The sequence below is a fragment of the Strongylocentrotus purpuratus genome, unplaced genomic scaffold, assembly GCF_000002235.5.
Source record: "Strongylocentrotus purpuratus isolate Spur 01 unplaced genomic scaffold, Spur_5.0 spur5_scaffold_1, whole genome shotgun sequence".
Lineage (NCBI taxonomy): Eukaryota > Metazoa > Echinodermata > Echinoidea > Camarodonta > Strongylocentrotidae > Strongylocentrotus > Strongylocentrotus purpuratus.
Genome location: NW_022145594.1, coordinates 31,005,464 through 31,026,916, shown reverse-complemented (window position 1 = coordinate 31,026,916; position 21,453 = coordinate 31,005,464). Strand labels below are relative to the sequence as shown.

The 21,453-nt window shown below is 36.0% G+C and overlaps 1 protein-coding gene across 3 annotated transcripts; it reads left to right on the top strand.

Annotated features, from left to right (window-relative positions):
- The first annotated feature begins 9,024 nt into the window (after window positions 1–9,024).
- Window positions 9,025–17,511, top strand: LOC115921036. Of its 3 annotated transcripts, none has more exons than XR_004062706.1 (4): window positions 9,025–9,609; window positions 10,285–11,693; window positions 12,015–12,145; window positions 12,523–17,511. XR_004062706.1 is itself a non-coding variant. In XM_030978040.1 (4 exons), exons 2-4 carry the CDS (start codon window positions 11,247–11,249, stop codon window positions 12,706–12,708), a joined length of 747 nt encoding a protein of 248 aa, XP_030833900.1. In that variant the 5' UTR covers window positions 9,029–9,609; window positions 10,491–11,246; the 3' UTR covers window positions 12,709–17,511. The 3 variants fall into 3 exon arrangements, 2 of the variants coding, with proteins under 2 accessions (XP_030833900.1, XP_030833899.1); XM_030978040.1 differs by having other exon boundaries at window positions 9,029–9,609; window positions 10,491–11,693; window positions 12,032–12,145; XM_030978039.1 differs by having other exon boundaries at window positions 9,029–9,609; window positions 10,381–11,693; window positions 12,032–12,145.
- The last annotated feature ends 3,942 nt before the right edge of the window (window positions 17,512–21,453 follow it).

The following is a 21,453-nucleotide window of genomic DNA, read 5'->3' as shown; positions in this document are numbered from 1 at the left end:
CAGTCTTGAGATATCCTGCGAACAAATTCGAGGAAGAATAAAAAGAAATAATAATAAAGAAAATCTTGACGAAATCAAAAGGTGATACGTAGACTTCGTTACGTATCACCTAATGATTCCGTCAAAATTTGCAATTTCAACTTTCGATTGAAAATTCCGACATGATCCCAACATCCGATGAAAAAACAAAGTACACCGTTTTGATAGCCCATGGTCTCAGCTATAACATACCCCAATTTGGGAGAAAACAGAGCACACATAAGATAGATAGTGCTCATAGATGAATGCCATGTAGATTCATGATGTGAACGAAATTCACCTTCCATAGACATAACACGCAAATGACGAAAATTCTGACATGTGGCCTTTAATTGAATTTTGTACTATGATGACCTCATTAAAATGAAACTTAGTGAAAAGTGATCTTGTAGAGAATTGCCTTATCTACAACATATCGTCATTTCAAAGAGAATCGATGAATATTGAGAGAAATACACTACATTTTCCATAAATACAATGACGTCATAATATGCAATTTTGTATTTTTGACTTCCAAGGCCATTATGATGACGTTAAGATGTACTTAATGGCCAAATGAGATATGAAATCATACCTCCGACTCATACTCTATCTAAATATGAAAAAAAAATTGGCAATCCCTATTCATCCCAATGGACTTTTTATAGGCATGTTTTTGCCCATATATGCAATGTATTACAAAAATCGCGCGTACGGACGGTTATCTTGAACGGACGCTCATTCCGTTTTTAATAGTGATAAAGAGCTAAACATTGTATCAAATTTTCCGGAAAAATATGAGGAATATTCGGTCAAAAGCTTTTGCGGAGAAATTATTTTTCGTTCGGCCGTGACGAACGAAAACGTGCAAAAATGCGTGTTTTGCGTGATTTTTTATGAAATGCTTATAATGGCCTGAAACGTATGCAAAAAAAATTTAAGACGATTTTGAGCAATTTAAAATTTTACGCGCGCATTAACGCGCGCGCCTACGCGTACGCGCATTTTTGCGCGCATTTATTGAACTCAAATTAACCCGACGGATATTGATCTTATTCATGATAAATATGAATGAAAAATAACTTTCCGTTATGAAGATATGATCACTAGTTGATTTTCACAAAATGGCGCCTGGATGACGTCACGATAACTTTGAGTCTTTGAAAAGTCACGCAGTTCTAAGTTAGACTAAGATCTATCATCATTGAAAGATTCATGACAATGGCTTTATTCAGTCTTGAGATATCCTGCGAACAAATTCGAGGAAGAATAAAAAGAAACTAGACTTTAATTCGTCACTTAGACGAATTAGGTGATACGTATGATAATGGTTTACATAACAAATAATGCATTACACGATATATTATGTTATGAAATGCTTCTCCCATTTATATACTTCTCCCTTTATGATCTATCCATATATCAAGATTAAATTGTGTCTCCTTGATCATCATGGATCTAGGGAAGATAGATTGAAACAATATATGACCTTTGACCCTGTGCAGTAACCAGTTACACATTTGACTCTAATTTACATCATGAAGAACACCTTTTGACGATTTTATCTTATTCAAAGAAATGAAAATGTAATTGATAAATGATAATGAAGATGATCATGATCATGAGCGTGATCCTGATATCTTATTGAAAAAATGAGGGGTGATTTAGATAGCATATAGTCTCAGCTACAACATCCTTAAATATCAACAAAATCCAAGCAGGAATAACGGCGATATTGCTCGCAAAAGACAGAAATGTAGAATCCAGATTTGAGGAAAAGTCATCTCCCATAGGGATTAGACACAAAAAGTAATCGTTTAAGTGAAAATAGGGTAATAATAAAGCAAATAGTTTATTCGCAGATGTACGTGTTTTAATAATCAAAGGAGATGGTACAGTGAAAGGTCAAAAAGAAAAAAAAAAGTAAAGGAAAAAAAGTGGTTGGAGACGCCCAGACTCGAACCAGGGACCTCGAGGATAGAATTCAAGTGCGTTAACGATATACCAAAACAATTCTCGCTACCCTAAATAGGTACGAAAATCTCGAAATTCGCGAGACGAGGTAATTTTCACTCTCTCGGGTCGTCACTACAACTTCCGGTATAGAGTCCCATCCCAAGTCACGGCCTTCATCCACCCCCATTTTTCAGGGTTCTTACGCTTGGAATCATGAGCCCAGCACTGTGCAGCCTCACAAAAGAAAACCATCGTCACTGATGTCAAAAGACGCAAAAAACAACGAACGAAATGTTCAAATAAACGTTGAAATATTTGCGAAAAAAAAAACAAGACCGAGCAGACGACATATTCGGTGCATACACGTTGTGTGGCGACGGCGTTTTACGTTTGCGCTATCGCGCCTAGTAATATAGTGCCTGCACAGGAAGCTGTAATGTCGAAAAGCTATCCCATAATGCAATGCGCGTTTTCAGGATTTTCCCCGGATCTCGGCAGAATCGCTATTTGGGGTAGCGAGAATTCACATAGCGATTACACGTAAACGGAAAATGGGATTCTCAAATCCCACTTTGCAAGTGCAATATGAGCATGATCCCGGCATCTGATCAAAAAATAAAAGACACATTTGAGATAGCTTATTGTCTCCGCTACAACATACTCGAAGCTCAGCGTAAACAAAGATAAAACAACAGAGATATTGCTCGCGAAAGAGGGAAATGTGGAATCCAGTTTTGAGAAAAAGTCATGTCCCATAGACAATACACGCAAAATGTGAAAAACTGACATGCCTCCTTTAATCGCAAAAATACGCCATGATACCTTTGTCAAACTGGAAAGGTGTGGTCACTGCATTTGTAGAAAATTATCTCAGCTAGAAAATATCGAAATTAAAGAGAAAAACAATCTATATTTACAGAAATACAATCAATTTCCCAAAAATATGCAAACGTCATAATATGCAAATTTAAATTTTGAGTTTGGAGGCCATTATGATGACATTATGACTTAATTGAGGGTCAAATGAGACATGAAATCATATCTCCATTTCATAATCTATCCAAATATGAAAAAATATTAGGAGTTTCTATCTATTCTAAAGAGTTAAAATGAAATTTATATAGGCATGTTTTTGCCCATGTATTGTGGATAAAGATAACGCAAATCCGCGCGTGCTGTCAACTTTGACGGACGCTCATTGCGTTAATAAAATGTGAACAAATTATCAATATGCTTGGAAAAATGTGCCACATATGATGACAGAGAAAATTCGGCGATTCTACGTTGCAAAATGCCAGTACGCGCGGAAACGCGCACGCATGCGCGTGTGCGCGATTTTTTTGCGAAATGCTTTAAATGGCCTGAAACGTATGCAAAAAAAATTTGGGATGATTCGGAGCATTTTAAATTTTTGCGCGCGCGTAAACGCGCGGACGAACGCGCACGCGCTCATTTGCGCACTTTTATTGACCTCAACTTGACCGGACGGATATTGATCTTAATCATGATAATTATGAATAGGAAATAACTTTCCGTTACGAAGATATGATCATAAGTTGATTTTCACAAAATGGCGCATGGATGACGTCACGATCAATTTGACTCTCTAAAAAGTCACGCAGTTCTAAGTTAGACTAAGATCTATCATCATGGCAAGTTTCATGATAATGGCATTATTCAGTCTTGAGATATCCTGCGAACAAATTCGAGGAAGAATAATAATAAATAAATAAATAATAAAAATCTTGACGAAATCAAAAGGTGATACGTCTACGTACGTATCACCTAATAATAATAAAGAAAATCTTGACGAAATCAAAAGGTGATACGTAGACTTCGTTACGTATCACCTAATGATTCCGTCAAAATTTGCAATTTCAACTTTCGATTGAAAATTCCGACATGATCCCAACATCCGATGAAAAAACAAAGTACACCGTTTTGATAGCCCATGGTCTCAGCTATAACATACCCCAATTTGGGAGAAAACAGAGCACACATAAGATAGATAGTGCTCATAGATGAATGCCATGTAGATTCATGATGTGAACGAAATTCACCTTCCATAGACATAACACGCAAATGACGAAAATTCTGACATGTGGCCTTTAATTGAATTTTGTACTATGATGACCTCATTAAAATGAAACTTAGTGAAAAGTGATCTTGTAGAGAATTGCCTTATCTACAACATATCGTCATTTCAAAGAGAATCGATGAATATTGAGAGAAATACACTACATTTTCCATAAATACAATGACGTCATAATATGCAATTTTGTATTTTTGACTTCCAAGGCCATTATGATGACGTTAAGATGTACTTAATGGCCAAATGAGATATGAAATCATACCTCCGACTCATACTCTATCTAAATATGAAAAAAAAATTGGCAATCCCTATTCATCCCAATGGACTTTTTATAGGCATGTTTTTGCCCATATATGCAATGTATTACAAAAATCGCGCGTACGGACGGTTATCTTGAACGGACGCTCATTCCGTTTTTAATAGTGATAAAGAGCTAAACATTGTATCAAATTTTCCGGAAAAATATGAGGAATATTCGGTCAAAAGCTTTTGCGGAGAAATTATTTTTCGTTCGGCCGTGACGAACGAAAACGTGCAAAAATGCGTGTTTTGCGTGATTTTTTATGAAATGCTTATAATGGCCTGAAACGTATGCAAAAAAAATTTAAGACGATTTTGAGCAATTTAAAATTTTACGCGCGCATTAACGCGCGCGCCTACGCGTACGCGCATTTTTGCGCGCATTTATTGAACTCAAATTAACCCGACGGATATTGATCTTATTCATGATAAATATGAATGAAAAATAACTTTCCGTTATGAAGATATGATCACTAGTTGATTTTCACAAAATGGCGCCTGGATGACGTCACGATAACTTTGAGTCTTTGAAAAGTCACGCAGTTCTAAGTTAGACTAAGATCTATCATCATTGAAAGATTCATGACAATGGCTTTATTCAGTCTTGAGATATCCTGCGAACAAATTCGAGGAAGAATAAAAAGAAATAATAATAAAGAAAATCTTGACGAAATCAAAAGGTGATACGTAGACTTCGTTACGTATCACCTAATGATTCCGTCAAAATTTGCAATTTCAACTTTCGATTGAAAATTCCGACATGATCCCAACATCCGATGAAAAAACAAAGTACACCGTTTTGATAGCCCATGGTCTCAGCTATAACATACCCCAATTTGGGAGAAAACAGAGCACACATAAGATAGATAGTGCTCATAGATGAATGCCATGTAGATTCATGATGTGAACGAAATTCACCTTCCATAGACATAACACGCAAATGACGAAAATTCTGACATGTGGCCTTTAATTGAATTTTGTACTATGATGACCTCATTAAAATGAAACTTAGTGAAAAGTGATCTTGTAGAGAATTGCCTTATCTACAACATATCGTCATTTCAAAGAGAATCGATGAATATTGAGAGAAATACACTACATTTTCCATAAATACAATGACGTCATAATATGCAATTTTGTATTTTTGACTTCCAAGGCCATTATGATGACGTTAAGATGTACTTAATGGCCAAATGAGATATGAAATCATACCTCCGACTCATACTCTATCTAAATATGAAGAAAAAAATTGGCAATCCCTATTCATCCCAATGGACTTTTTATAGGCATGTTTTTGCCCATATATGCAATGTATTACAAAAATCGCGCGTACGGACGGTTATCTTGAACGGACGCTCATTCCGTTTTTAATAGTGATAAAGAGCTAAACATTGTATCAAATTTTCCGGAAAAATATGAGGAATATTCGGTCAAAAGCTTTTGCGGAGAAATTATTTTTCGTTCGGCCGTGACGAACGAAAACGTGCAAAAATGCGTGTTTTGCGTGATTTTTTATGAAATGCTTATAATGGCCTGAAACGTATGCAAAAAAAATTTAAGACGATTTTGAGCAATTTAAAATTTTACGCGCGCATTAACGCGCGCGCCTACGCGTACGCGCATTTTTGCGCGCATTTATTGAACTCAAATTAACCCGACGGATATTGATCTTATTCATGATAAATATGAATGAAAAATAACTTTCCGTTATGAAGATATGATCACTAGTTGATTTTCACAAAATGGCGCCTGGATGACGTCACGATAACTTTGAGTCTTTGAAAAGTCACGCAGTTCTAAGTTAGACTAAGATCTATCATCATTGAAAGATTCATGACAATGGCTTTATTCAGTCTTGAGATATCCTGCGAACAAATTCGAGGAAGAATAAAAAGAAATAATAATAAAGAAAATCTTGACGAAATCAAAAGGTGATACGTAGACTTCGTTACGTATCACCTAATGATTCCGTCAAAATTTGCAATTTCAACTTTCGATTGAAAATTCCGACATGATCCCAACATCCGATGAAAAAACAAAGTACACCGTTTTGATAGCCCATGGTCTCAGCTATAACATACCCCAATTTGGGAGAAAACAGAGCACACATAAGATAGATAGTGCTCATAGATGAATGCCATGTAGATTCATGATGTGAACGAAATTCACCTTCCATAGACATAACACGCAAATGACGAAAATTCTGACATGTGGCCTTTAATTGAATTTTGTACTATGATGACCTCATTAAAATGAAACTTAGTGAAAAGTGATCTTGTAGAGAATTGCCTTATCTACAACATATCGTCATTTCAAAGAGAATCGATGAATATTGAGAGAAATACACTACATTTTCCATAAATACAATGACGTCATAATATGCAATTTTGTATTTTTGACTTCCAAGGCCATTATGATGACGTTAAGATGTACTTAATGGCCAAATGAGATATGAAATCATACCTCCGACTCATACTCTATCTAAATATGAAAAAAAAATTGGCAATCCCTATTCATCCCAATGGACTTTTTATAGGCATGTTTTTGCCCATATATGCAATGTATTACAAAAATCGCGCGTACGGACGGTTATCTTGAACGGACGCTCATTCCGTTTTTAATAGTGATAAAGAGCTAAACATTGTATCAAATTTTCCGGAAAAATATGAGGAATATTCGGTCAAAAGCTTTTGCGGAGAAATTATTTTTCGTTCGGCCGTGACGAACGAAAACGTGCAAAAATGCGTGTTTTGCGTGATTTTTTATGAAATGCTTATAATGGCCTGAAACGTATGCAAAAAAAATTTAAGACGATTTTGAGCAATTTAAAATTTTACGCGCGCATTAACGCGCGCGCCTACGCGTACGCGCATTTTTGCGCGCATTTATTGAACTCAAATTAACCCGACGGATATTGATCTTATTCATGATAAATATGAATGAAAAATAACTTTCCGTTATGAAGATATGATCACTAGTTGATTTTCACAAAATGGCGCCTGGATGACGTCACGATAACTTTGAGTCTTTGAAAAGTCACGCAGTTCTAAGTTAGACTAAGATCTATCATCATTGAAAGATTCATGACAATGGCTTTATTCAGTCTTGAGATATCCTGCGAACAAATTCGAGGAAGAATAAAAAGAAATAATAACTAGAAATTTAATTCGTCACGAAGACGAATAAGGTGGTCTGTCTAAGTCTCATGATAGATTTGAGAATGGGAGAAGTTATATAGACATGTAAACAATGATGATCATGATGAACATGATGATGATCATGATGGTGACATTGATGATAATGATGATGATATTGATGATGATGATGACGATGATGAGTATGAGCATGATCCTGCCATCTGATTGAAAAAAATGAGGAAATATTTAGATAGCAAATAGTCTCAGCTACAACATACTAAAATTTGGGAGAAAACTGTTGAATAAGAACCGAGATACTGGTCAAAACACATTGTCATGCAGATTCATGTTTTGAAAAAAGTGACCTCCCATAGACATAACACGCAAATATGACAAATTATGCATTGTCGCCTTTAATCGAATATTATACTATGATGACGTCATCTAAATGATAATATATGACATTTTTCTGATAGAAAATTATCTCAGCTACAACATATCAAAATCTGGGAGAAGATCGATGACCGATAAGTGAGATAATTTCAATTAAACAAAGACAAAAATTACGTCATCAACAAAATACATTTGTTTGAGTTTAGATGCCAATATGATGACTTTATTTCACTTTGTACGAGTCAAGGTGGTATGAAATCATATCTCCAACTCATGCTTTTTCCAACCATGATATAAAAAATGGGGGTCAATGGACTATCTGAAAAGCTATATCGATTTTTAAAATGGCATGTTTTTGATGAAATTTGCATTATATTGCCCATAGCAGCACGCGCGAATTTTGAACTTTGACGCACGCTCACGGCCTTATGAAATATGAAGAGTGACTGAAATTAATGTAAATTGTAAAATTACATTAAGAGGAATCCAAATCATGTAAACATTTTGAATTTGACCTTTTTCGCGCGCTGTGAGCGCGCACACCGCGCGCGGGGACACAAACGGACGGAAAATGTTGAAATGCTTAAAATGACCTGATTCGTACTCTCGTTTAATAGTTAAGTGATTTTGAGCAATTTAAAATTTTGACGCGCACATACGCGCGCGTCATGACCTTTATGTGACCTTTGATGACATGACCTGTTGACCCTGGACCTAAAGTATATGTGATATGAATATGAATGACCTTTGCTGATGCATCATGAAGATATGATGGATAACGTGATTTCAAAAAATGGCGCCTGGATGACGTCACGATAACCTAATGACCTTGAAAATGTTCCTGTCACGTCTCATTACAATGACCTATAATTGTGCCGAAATTTAATGAAATTAACTAAACCAAACTTGAGTTATCCGGGCCACAAAAAACGGGGAGAAATAAAAATAAAGAATAATAATAATAATAATAATAATAATAATAATAAAGAAAATTCTGACGAAATCAATAGGTGGTCTGTTGATAACAGACCACCTAATAATAATAATAATAATAATAAAGAAAATTCTGACGAAATCAATAGGTGGTCTGTTGATAACAGACCACCTAACTAGATTTATTGGAAACAGAGGTCATCCCTACATATTATAGTTACCATGAAGCTGTTAAGATTGCTTTTTAATATTAGTAGTAAAATGAGAAGAATAAACAAGTAAATTTCTTAATTTTGTTGATAATTAAACATTTTCATTTATCATGTCTTCATTCTTGCAAAAACCAATATGAATATTATTCCTTCTTAAAAGGGTTGTCAATATTTTGTTGGCTTACCGTACACTTATCAATGATATCATCTGCCATGGACATCACATTGAAAGCAGGTTGTAAAGTTGGTAAAAACCCTTTTCTTAAGGTGATGAGTTAAAGGATTTATGTGTTGTCACTCCTTGCCTTTCAAACCTTAGTATCTTTAAACATCACTCACATCATGACATGTACATGTATTTCGAACTTATAGATCATATTTGAGAAATCTAAAACAATGGTGCACATTTAGAATACTGGATTGATAGGTGGATGGATAACAAGATCATACATCCATGCTTTTTCTTCCCAGATTAAAGATTGTCGACCTGATCCGTATATTGAAGTTGGAACATTCCATGAACCTTGCAAAGTGCTCATTTTTTGACTGGGTTGGAGTAGGAGACAAGGTACGTCACGGTGGAAACCATCACTCTGAAGAAGACACTCAAATCAGAGATCAAGCTTGAACGTGACAATGAGACATGCAAGTATTTAAGTAAAGAAGAGGTTGATATCATATTATATATGGAATATCAAAATGGGAAGGTTAATGATAATGAAAGAATACTAATATCGGGACGCAATGTTGGAATGTTATTCGCTGAAAGATGATTGTTTGGTAGTGATAATGCGTTTTAGTTGAGTAGGTTATTCACTATGATGTAAGTTGTTTGAGTTAATGAAAATTGGAGGGTTATACAGAGATGCCAACCAGTACGATTAAATCATATTTAGTATGATAATAAGAGTGAAATACGATCTTAAAATACAATTTTTCATCTTTTTTCCCCCCAAAAAACAAACACGGAATCGCATAGAAACATGTACAAGTAAACCCCTGCAACCCCAACAAAAACTGTGCTTTACAATTTTCTCATTAAATTTTAATAAAAGAGCAAGCAAACATATTTCTGAAATTCTACTGGCCCTGGGCTATTTTGAGCAACCCCTGACTGCAGGGGGGGGGGGGCTGTCGATATTTGAAAATGCAAAGGTTAATTTGCATAAATTTTGAATATGCAAATTTCATTTTATTTTCTTTAATATGAATTATATTGTTTTTTATTTCTTATTTTTTCTAGAGGGCTTAAAGCCAGAACTGTCTATGTCCATTTTTTGTGAAATTCAGTTATGTCCACCAAAGAACTGTATATTCATTTCACTTTGTGTCTATTCAGAACTGTCTATTCCCATGTGTCCATTAGCCATTTTACTTTGATGTTCAGACTGTTTCAAGTACATTCATCAAGAATTGCGCAATACTTGCAGTTTTCTACTCATTAAGCAGATAAGATTCCCTATGCAGCTATTTCACTGATTGTGGCCAAGCAACACCATACCATTGCCCGGAAAAAACGTTATGATAAATAAAAAAGACCAATGTGCAACATGTACGAAGTATGACCAGTTGTCTGGAGATCAGAAGGAGAATTTCACGGAAACCCATCTCGTACAAAAAACAGAGGCTCAAGATGCCAAAGCAGTTCCTTGCATCGTGTAAGACAGAAAATCGTTGTGAATAAGATGGAGTGCAAAAGAGGACATGCTTACAACAAGAAATATGCTGATAAATTTGACTTCGGTGCATCATCAGGAAAGAGCAAACATCATGCAACTTGCAAGGAATGTCGCCGAGATTTGTCAATTTTGCATGGCGGTTGTAATGACATTGTTGTTCATTGCAAATCAAAGCAACACATCACTGCTTTCAAGTCTGAATCGTCAGCACGAGAAATAACATCATGGATGTCAACCTCCAAGGATTTTAATATAACTAGAGCTGAGTGCTTATTTACATCATTTTATTTGGAGCACAATATTCCTCTATCAGCTGCAAGTCACATGGGACCATTGTTGAAAAAAGCCTTTCCTAATTCTGAGGAGGTTATGAAGTTTACCAGTGCAAGGACCAAACATCTTGTCTTGTGCGTGAAATGGCCAAAGATAAACAAGGACAGATCGTTTCAGCCATGAAAGCACGGCCAATTGCAATATCAACTGATGGGAGTAATGTCAGCGACAGTAAACCATACCAAATTGTGGCATGCCTCGGAAAGTGTCAGTGCTTGGTTGCCCCAATCATCTAATTGATTCTGCTGCCAAAGATGCGTCATCTGCATTACCATATTCAATTGACTCGCTCCTTATTGATGTGTTCTACTATCTGGAAGCCAGCGTGAACAGGAAATTGAATCTCAAGAAGTTCCAGATGCTCATTGGGAACGAAGTGCAGGCAGTTCTGAAACATGCTTGTACGAGATGGCTGAGCTTGGGCCAATGCTTGCCAAGATTTATCCAACAATGGCAAGCTCTAGTCCTCTTTTTTGAAGGAGAAGTGTCAGCCGAGCAGAAGACGCCTACTCAACAGACAAAGCAGAAGAAGCCTACTCAACAGACCAAGGCTACCAAGAATAGTGTCCAAACTTCACTTGTTCCAAAGAAGCCAACTCCAGCTGTGAAAAATGAACCTGCTCAGGGATCTCAACTGAAGGTAAGGCTAGAAAATGTATTACTACAAGGCATCTACTCCTTTTTATTCCATTTAAATATGGCCATCATTAAAATTACCAGATTTGAATAGATTAACCCTAGCAGTAGAGAGCTTTCTTAATGTTTGAATTAATCAGCTTTTACTCCTCAAATTGGCAACAGTTATTATCATTTTACACTCTAAAATTATTAAAAAAAATACGAAAATGGATATTACATGAACCAAAATGGTAATTGCAAAATTTAATTTAATGTGTAATTAAATTTCATGCTTATAAATAAGTCATCAATAGTGTTGCAGGCATCGCATTAATTTTTTAAGCTTGTCTTGTCCTGCAGAAAAAGCCTGCTCACCAAACCAAGATGACTGCACAACTCCAAGCATTCTGCATTCCCAAGAAGGTGTCTGCAGATCCACCACATGTGAGCAAACCTGCCCAGTCTCAGACCCAAGTGAGTACAAAAATTGATCATAATTCGTCGCTGTTTTCACGAAGTGACGGTAGTGAAATAAAATTGCATACAGTTTGCGTGACGATTTTCCTCACTACCGTCACTTCGTGAAAATAGGGACGATATATACAGGGTGACAGTTAAATATGTTCCTTTACATCATTTATTTTTTCTTCTTATTTTTAGGTCATTTACTTGTAAGCTCTTTCTCTTCCAATCATCTTCACTCCGCTGTTCAGTTTACAGATATAAAAATGTATTCAATAATGCTAGTCATCTGCCAAGATTTCAAATGTAGTGTATCTTTTTAATTGTAAACTGTGTCAGTAGTCTTGTTTCTTTCTCATATGGTAATCAATAATTTCTCTACCTCCCAGGTTCAACTTCAAACACCACAGCCACAACACAGTAGACCTGCATCTTCAAGCTCTACTACTCGGGAAAAACGACAAATGAGGAAGCTTCGGATACACCTAGCAAAAAGCAGAAGACTGGGAAAGTTGTTGGCAAGGCAACAGGCTCAACAGTGCTCAAGACTGGAACTTCCAGTCATCCCAGTATGATTTCTAGTAAAATGACTGGAAATGAAAAAACAAGATGTGGAGGAAAAAAAGAAACAAGACAGACAGTAAGAGATAAAACAAGACAGGAAAGAATTCTGAATTCATTGCACTCAAACCCAATATCAGCCACAGCATCATTGCATTTCACAAGAAAAATGTCATCTTTCAGACGAGAAGTCCTCTGATACAAAAGCTAAAAGGAATACTAGAAAGTCTACTGCGTGACTTGTACAGCCAATTTGTAGCTCCACAAGCAATCATTGCAGCCACAGACTTGACCCTTCTGGACTACAAGAACAAGGAGAATCTTTGTGAAGAATCTGAAATGGTCATAAAAAGCGCAACAAGAGAAATTGTGAACACTTTAGATGAGTCTGATTGCCATAAGTTCTATGCAGCAGTGCATTCATATTACACCAAGGCATGTGACTACATTGTAAGTAAGTTTCTATTGAAGTCTGATGTTCTCATCCATGTGCAAGTGGCTGACATTGCATATCAGAAGGATGCCAAATTCACTTCTCTAAAGTTCTTCATCAACAAGTTCCCCTGCATGTTGCTTCAGGAAGAAGAAGAAGACAAGCACAGTGCCCTAGATGCTCTGGAGAACCAGTTCCTTATCTATCAAATTGCTCAGCTTCCAGACTTAGTGCAAAATGAGGAATCTACTGACAAGCAGTGGACAAGTATGATGACAGAAAAGAATGTTTCTGGTGAACTGTGCTATGACAGACTTGCAAAAGGGATTCTAACCATACCCCATACCAATGCTGAATGTAAAAGGGTCTTCAGTCAGGTGCGAAAGAACAAAACTGACTTCAGAGGGTCCATGAGCAACGAAACTCTAAAAAGTGTCCTTATTACTAAGGCTCGCCAAACAACACCCTGCTACATGAGGGAATTTGACTCTGATTTTCCAAAGAAAGCTCGTGATGTGCGCTACGCGCACATGATATTCAGTTTTACTTAAATGTTACTAATTGAAAATTCCAAAGTGTTGGCAGCTATGCCAGGCCAAGGTAGTTGCTGGAAAGAGGACTTTTGTCTCTGCTTCTTTTGATTTGCAAAGTGAATGTCGCTGCAACATTACTCTATGCCATCCAGAACACACATCTCAAAGTCATCGCACACAATTTTCTGGAGAGTGGGCATTCCCACGTGGAATGCAATAGCATGCATTCTGCTATTGAAACAGAAAAAAAGAACATCAATGTCTTCACAATGCATGACTGGGTAAAACATCTTCCACAAATTAAGACGTCGGCTTCCATACAAGGTCATAAACATGTGCCATGGAGACTTTTATGATCTGAAAAATCTCTCACAGCAGATCATGAATAACAAACGCCTAGACGAAGATAGACACGTCTTCAACTGGCTACATGTAAAGAGCTTCCAATACAGGAAGGAAGAGCAAAGCACCATCTGCTACCATCTATAACTACTTGGATGACTACAAGAAGATAGATCATCAGTTCCACCTAACCTGGACCTTGTCTACCAAGAGAAGCATTTAAAAAAGCCTAAACCTTAAGAAGAAGGATCTCATCAACTTGTGCAATAGCCTAGCCATTCCTGAAGAGTTCCATGGATGGTATTTGGCACTCCCATTTTTTAAGTTTCTGACATTGACAGGGTCAAAAGGTCATGGCTTCCATGTATGATGTTTGACCAAGTATTATTTATAAGTTAATGGCATTAAACATAACTACTACACTTTGTCAGATTTTATGCTTGCAATCAAACTTTTAAATGCATTTTTACTCAAATGGCATATTTGGACATAGACAGTTGTGGTTTTAAGTCCTCGATCTATTATTTTATTTCTAATGTATTCTTTTGTTCTGGAATACATCAAGTTACTTTGAGAAACGTATCAAAGCAATTTGATATCAATTCATATCTCCCACTTATACATCTATTTACCTGTATTCACATTTCTGCTTGTACATGTATATATGCAATTGTAGCACTTTTTGATGATATGCGCATACTAATTGCTATGTAACACCTGACAGGTGTATCCAAATTCGATGAAAATGGTATCAAAATGTGCATAAGACTTGAGGAAAAGAATCGAAGAACAACAATGTAAAATTCCAAGCGGTTGCGGCGCTATCTCCAAAAATGCGGGGTGGGGGAGGGGGGGGGGGGCTCTTACGCCACCCCCCCCCCAAGTACAGTAAGGAGTAAATGACGTTAGCCATATAATTATAAATATGCATTTTTTAAGATGCTTACATATACATGTAAAGTGTTAAAGGGCAAGTTCACCCGAAAATAAGTTGATCTTCATACATGTAAAGTGTTAAAGGAGAAGTCCACCCCAAAAATAAGTTGGTCTTCATAAAAGCAGATAAATGAGAGAAACAAATCAATGAAATTTTGAGGAAAATCAAAAACAAATGAGAAAGTTATAAATTGTTGGAGTTGTAATCAGTGAAGCACAAATTGCAAACTGTGTGACATCACATGCGAGCTCATATCTCATTTGCTTTGTACAAAAAATATTTTGAAAAATTAATTTCCTCAGACGTTGATTAAATGAATACGATAACATTAGCATAAAACCAGTGATCAGTAATAACATCTATCTGAAAGATGAATAAGGGTAATGCTTTTCACCTACTAACAATACTGGTGAAGGTGATAGCAGTAGTAAAGGTAACGGAGACACTGATTATATTTAATATTAGCAGTGACAATGGAAATGTTTCATTTATATTACATTTTTTTATCACCATGTGTAGGTATTGAATATCTTCAAAATTTCTACCATTTCAGAAAACTTGGTTTAGTGAAGACTGGGTCTTGGCGAGTGTCTTTGATATGTTAAGGGAATTGAGGACAAATGATGGTGTAATACCGGAGTTGAAAGATGAGTATGAATATGACATAGTGCTCCGTGAGAAGTTGGTGAAGTCATGGGGGTTAGCCCAGGAAGCCTTAAAAGGTGCATGCTGCAGGAAAATACAAGAAGTATTAGGATATGAATGCTAGAAACAGGAAATTTAATAACGGAGATCAGGGTTTATCTTGCTTCCCACTGATCAGAACAAGTTGTTGCTGAAATGGAAGGGCCCATTCCCTGTGCTGGCGTAAAGTATGACTATGACTACATTGTCAGTGGTGTTCTTAAGAAATATCACATTAATCTTCTCAACAAATAATTTCTCAGGCAGAAGGTTAACTTGTCAGTGGCTGGCTGCTTTGATTTGTGTATAGAGAGTAGGAAGGTGTGTCAAGATTCTGCAGAAGATGCCGAGGATCAGTTTATATTGAAGGTAAATGTGGGTGCTGGGCTTATGCAGTAACATTCAGGAGAAGAATTCCTGATTGCTTATGCGAGTAACAAGTCATTACCACGGGTAGAAAATTACACAAAAAAGAAAAAAGTGCTTAGCAATAGTACGAGCAATCAAAAAGTTAAAATATTATTTGTATTGAATTGAAGTACACACAGACCACAAACCATTCTTCTATATTCAAGCGAAGAGGTTTGACAATAAGAGAATCATGAGATGGAGCATGATGCTCCAAGATTACAGGTTTCGGCTTGTATCGGTGAAGGTTCAGTATAATGTTACAGCAGATTATATGAGCAGAATGTAAAATGCACTATACTCATGGATTTCTTTTGTCTGTCTACCATTGTAAATTATTGGATGTGTATCACGGTTTAATAACATATTTTGTTAATGTCATTTGTTGAATACATATTGCATTTACCAGGATTATGTAATGTTGAGATTTATTTTATATTGATCTTCCCAGCCACAAATGTATACCCATCAAACTTTCTATGATAGCACATACAAAATTATTATCCTGAGCATATGTTTTGTAGAAATTCATGAAATCCACTACACAAGTTTGATATGAAGAAGAAAATATTACAGCAATATATACGCATTGTAGTTTATGCAAGTGCAGGAATATTACTCACTACATTTTGAACAGAAAAAACAGAAAGAGATGATAATTAGACAGCCACCTTATGTATCTAAATATATCAGAGAGGGCTTAATGATGCTGAACACAATGGGTTGTGCTCTTTAATGCTGGATAATTGTTTAATTTTGAGTCAAAGACATTGTCTTCAGGTGATGATGTGAACATTTGATAATCTCTACTTTGTATTAACAGGTTATATACAAACTCTATGGACATTGACGTATAGCCATGTTATAGGTTTTCAACTTTGTGCAGAATATGTCATACATATTTATACATGGATTGTTTTTATGCTAATTATCCCACAGCATGATATTGTTGTGCTATGTTGGCATTGTTTTTAGCAAAGGTTTTATTCAAAGGTGTTTGTAGACTTATAACCATGCTCAACCTTTTTCATGATATTAACGTTCTGAAGTACGGGTGCTATATAATATCATTTAAAACAAAAAATCAGATTATTGGAAACACGTTTTAGTAATTGCATTTAGAATTGCGTTTAGAATTGCATGTGCAGATTTCAACTCAAATACAAGAGAAATGTAATGTATCTAAGTCTCATGACTTGATAAAAGTAAGAATGTCATATTATTTATTGTACATTATAAAACTTAGTTGATTAAACCATAGGTTGAGAACTGAGATTTCTGGATATACAACTATATGTATATTGACTAGGATTGGTATTTAGTGATATGAGCTATGTTGTGTCATGATCTTCTGATATCATGTAATGGTTGATAAGATGAAGAATGTTATGTTTGACTTTAAAGGTTTACCTTGATAAAGCTTAAATGATAATTTATGTGCAGTAAAAATTGAAACAGTTTGTTCCAAACATTTTCATGAGATATGTAGTAATTGAGTGATTTGTGTATGTCGTACTGTTTTATAAGTATTTATCTAGGAATGTGAGAAGGAAGCTCAGTACCTAGGAATTATTTTTGAAAAGAATATTTTTGTTTATGGTAAAAGTTGTCATGATGACTTTCAATAAGATGATGACTTTAAATAGGAAGAATAGATTTTATTGACAAAAATTAAGGAACATCCAAAGACATAAAAGAGGGAGAACGAGAGCCAGAGGCTGAAAATGGGGAGGGTGAAAGAGTAGAGAAAAGGATCGAGAGACAGAGCAAGAGAAAAAGAGGGAGGCAGAGCAAGAGAGGGAGAGGGTGAAAGAGTAGAAAGAGAGATACAGAAATAGAGCAAGAGAAGGGAAGGGAAACAAAGCAGTAGAGAGGAGAAAGAATTAAGCGAGATGTGAGTAGATAGATATATAGAAAGAGAAATGTATTGACATGTAAACAATTCTTTGTCCGTGGGAGCTAGAGACGTAAACATTGCGTATACATGGGTGAATAACTGGCAATAACTCATCGTAGATAAAATTGTCATTTTATGTATTAATGCTTTTATAATTAACGCAGTCATGACAGGGAACATGGAAATTGTGAGTATTTTGAGAGCTGTTCTAAAGAATAAAGCTGATATTTTTTGCAACGAGAATATATTTTTGACGAGCCGAAGTCGTACAATCGCCGGGTTAGAGTTATGGTTAGGTTAGGGGTGGGTGTTTATAAAAGCATATTTAATACATAAAATGACAAATTTATCTAAGATGAGGGATTTTAGATCATGAAATCATGAGGAGAAAAAAAAGTTGATCGAGCTGTCCCCCGAAGCACCCCACCCTGGACAACTCGACCTGGTGTCCAGGGGCTTTGCGTCGGTGTTGTCTAGAATTCCAACTTACTCCACATAGACATTACACGTAAACGAAAAATAGGATTTTCAATTCACATCTTGTCGTTGGAATATCGCCATGATCCCAACATCTGATTTATAGAAAAAAAATGTGACCTTAAGTGTAGAGAATTTTCTCAGCTACAACATATTCGAAGCTTGCAGAAAATCGAGAAAAAATAATCGAGATATTGCTCAAACAAGACTAGAATGTCCTAATGCAGATTTCAGAAAAAGTCACCTCCAATAGGCATGACACGCAAACTAAGAAAATTCTGACATGTCGCATTCAATCAAAATTGTCACTGTGATGACGTCATCAAAGTGAAACATGGTGAGATATAAGGAGACGGAAGGAGACTGGGTATAGTCATGTAAAAATACATGAGATGGACCGAGGGATGAAAGAGAAATCAGAATGCATAGGCTACTTGGAAGGGGTGAAAAAAGAATACAAAGGGCAAAGGAAAGAGGTAAAGGAAATTAAGGAACATCCTATACGACATAAGAGGGAGAACGGGAGCCAAAGGCGGGAAAAGGAGAGCTGGCCGGTGAAAGAGTAGAGACAGATCGAGGGAGACATCAGCTAGAGCAGATCAAGAGGGAGGCAGAGCAAGAGAGGGAGAGGGTGAAAGCGTAGAGATAGATCGAGATATAGTAGTCGAAAAAGATGATAAAATCACTGATAAGAAACGAAAGCAAATTTTTAAAAAAATTACACCGGATATGGAAGTCGAGTGCTTTAACCAATATACCAAAATATGTCCCTTAGACAATACATGTAAAGCTGACAAACGGCCTTGGCATAGTCGCTATTTCAACTTTCAATTGAAAATTTCAACATGATTTCAACATCAGATCAAAAAACGGAAGGCACAGTTAAGATAGCTCATATTATCAGCTATAACATGCTTAAATTGTGGGGGAAATAGACCAAAAAACGATGAAGATATTGCTCGCGAAAGAGGGGAATATTGAATCCAGTTTTGAAAAAAAAAGTCATATAAAAATGTGAAAAATTGACAGGCCTCCTTTAATCGCAAAAATACGCCATGATTCCTTTGTCAAAATGAAATATCGTGTGGACTGCATTTGTAGAGAATTATCTCAGCTAGAACATATTAAAATTAGGAAGAAAATCAATTAAGTTTTACAGAGATACAATCGATTTTCAAAAATATGCTGACGTCATAATATGCAAATTGAAATTTTGAGTTCGGATGACGTCATGAGTTAATTGAGAGTCAAATAAGACATGAAATCATATCTCCGATTCATACTCTATCAAAATATGGAAAAAAAACTGATCTTGAGTTATCCTGTTAACAAAAAAGTGTGCAAATAAATAAAAATAAAGAACAAAAATAAACTACTTGATCATGATCATGATTTTCATGATGATGATAATGATAACCATGATGATGATCATGAGCGTGATCCTGACATCTGATTGAAAAAATGAGGGGACATTTAGATAGCATATATAGGCTCAGCTACAACATACACAAAAATCAACAAAAACCAAGCCGAAATAACGGCGATATTGCTCGCAAAAGATAAGAATGTAGAATCCAGATTTGAGAAAAAGTCATCTCCCATAAGGATTACACGCAAAAAGTAATGGATCAAGTGATAACAGGGTAATAATAAAGTAAATATGGTTGTTTATTACATTATTTGCAATTGTACGTGTTTTAATATTCAAAGGAGATGGTAGAGTGAAAGGTCAAAAAGAAAAAAAAAGTGAAGAAAAAAAAATTGTTGGAGACGCCCGGACTCGAACCAGGGACCTCGAGGTCGGAAGTCAAGTGCCTTACTGATATACCAAAACATTTCCCATAGAGATTACACGTAAACGGAAAATAGAATTTACAAATCCCACTTTGTAAGTGAAATATGAGCATGATCCCGGCATCTGACCAAAAAATAAAGGGCACAGTTATGATAGCTTATTGTCTCAGCTACAACATACTCAAAGCTCAGAGAAAATAAAGCTAAAAAAATGGAGATATTGCTCGCAAAAGACAGGATGTAGAATCCAGTTTTGAGAAAAAGTCATGTCCCATAGAGAATACACGCAAAATGTGAAAAATTGACATGCCACCTTTAATCGCAAAAATACGCCATGATACCTTTGTCAAAATGAAATATTGTGGCAACTGCATTTGTAGAAAATTGTCTCAGCTAGATCATATCAAAATTTGGAAGAAAATCAATCAATATTTACAGAGATACAGTCAATTTTCCAGAAAAATACTGACGTCATAATATGCAAATTGAAATTTTGAGTTGGGAGGCCATTATGATGACGTCATGAGTTAATTGAGGGTCAAATGAGACATTAAATCATATTTCCAATTCATACTCTATCAAAATATGGAGAAAAAAATTGGGTTCACTTTGCATCCTAAAGTGCTATAATGGATTTTGTATAGGCATGTTTTTGCCCATGTATGCTATGTATTACAAGAGCTCGCACGCACGGAAATTATCTTAAACGGACGCTCATTCCGTTATTAATGGTCAGAAAAAGGTGAACAAGGTATCAAAATGCTTGGAAAAATGCGTCAAATATGATGACAGAAAAAAATTGGCGATTCTATGTAGGAAAAAGCAATTACGCGCGAAAACGCGCGCGCATGTGCGTGCGCGCGTTTTTTGCAAAATGCTTAAAATGGCCTAAAACGTATGCAAAAAAAATTTGAGACGATTTTGAGCATTTTTATTTTTTGCGCGCGCGGTGACGCGCGGACGTACGCATGCGCGCGCGTTTTCTGACCTGAAATTGACCGGACGGATATTGACCTTAATCGTGATAAATATGAATGAGAAATGCCTTTCCGTTATGAAGATATGATCATGAGTAAAAAGTACCAAAAAAACACAAAATGGCGCCTGGATGACGTCATGAAAACTTGATGACCTTGAAAATGTTACTCTAACGTCTCATGACAATGACCTATGACTGTGCCAAAATTGAACGAAATTGACTAAACTGATCTTGAGTTATCCTGTTAACAAAAAAGTGTGAAAATAAATAAAAAT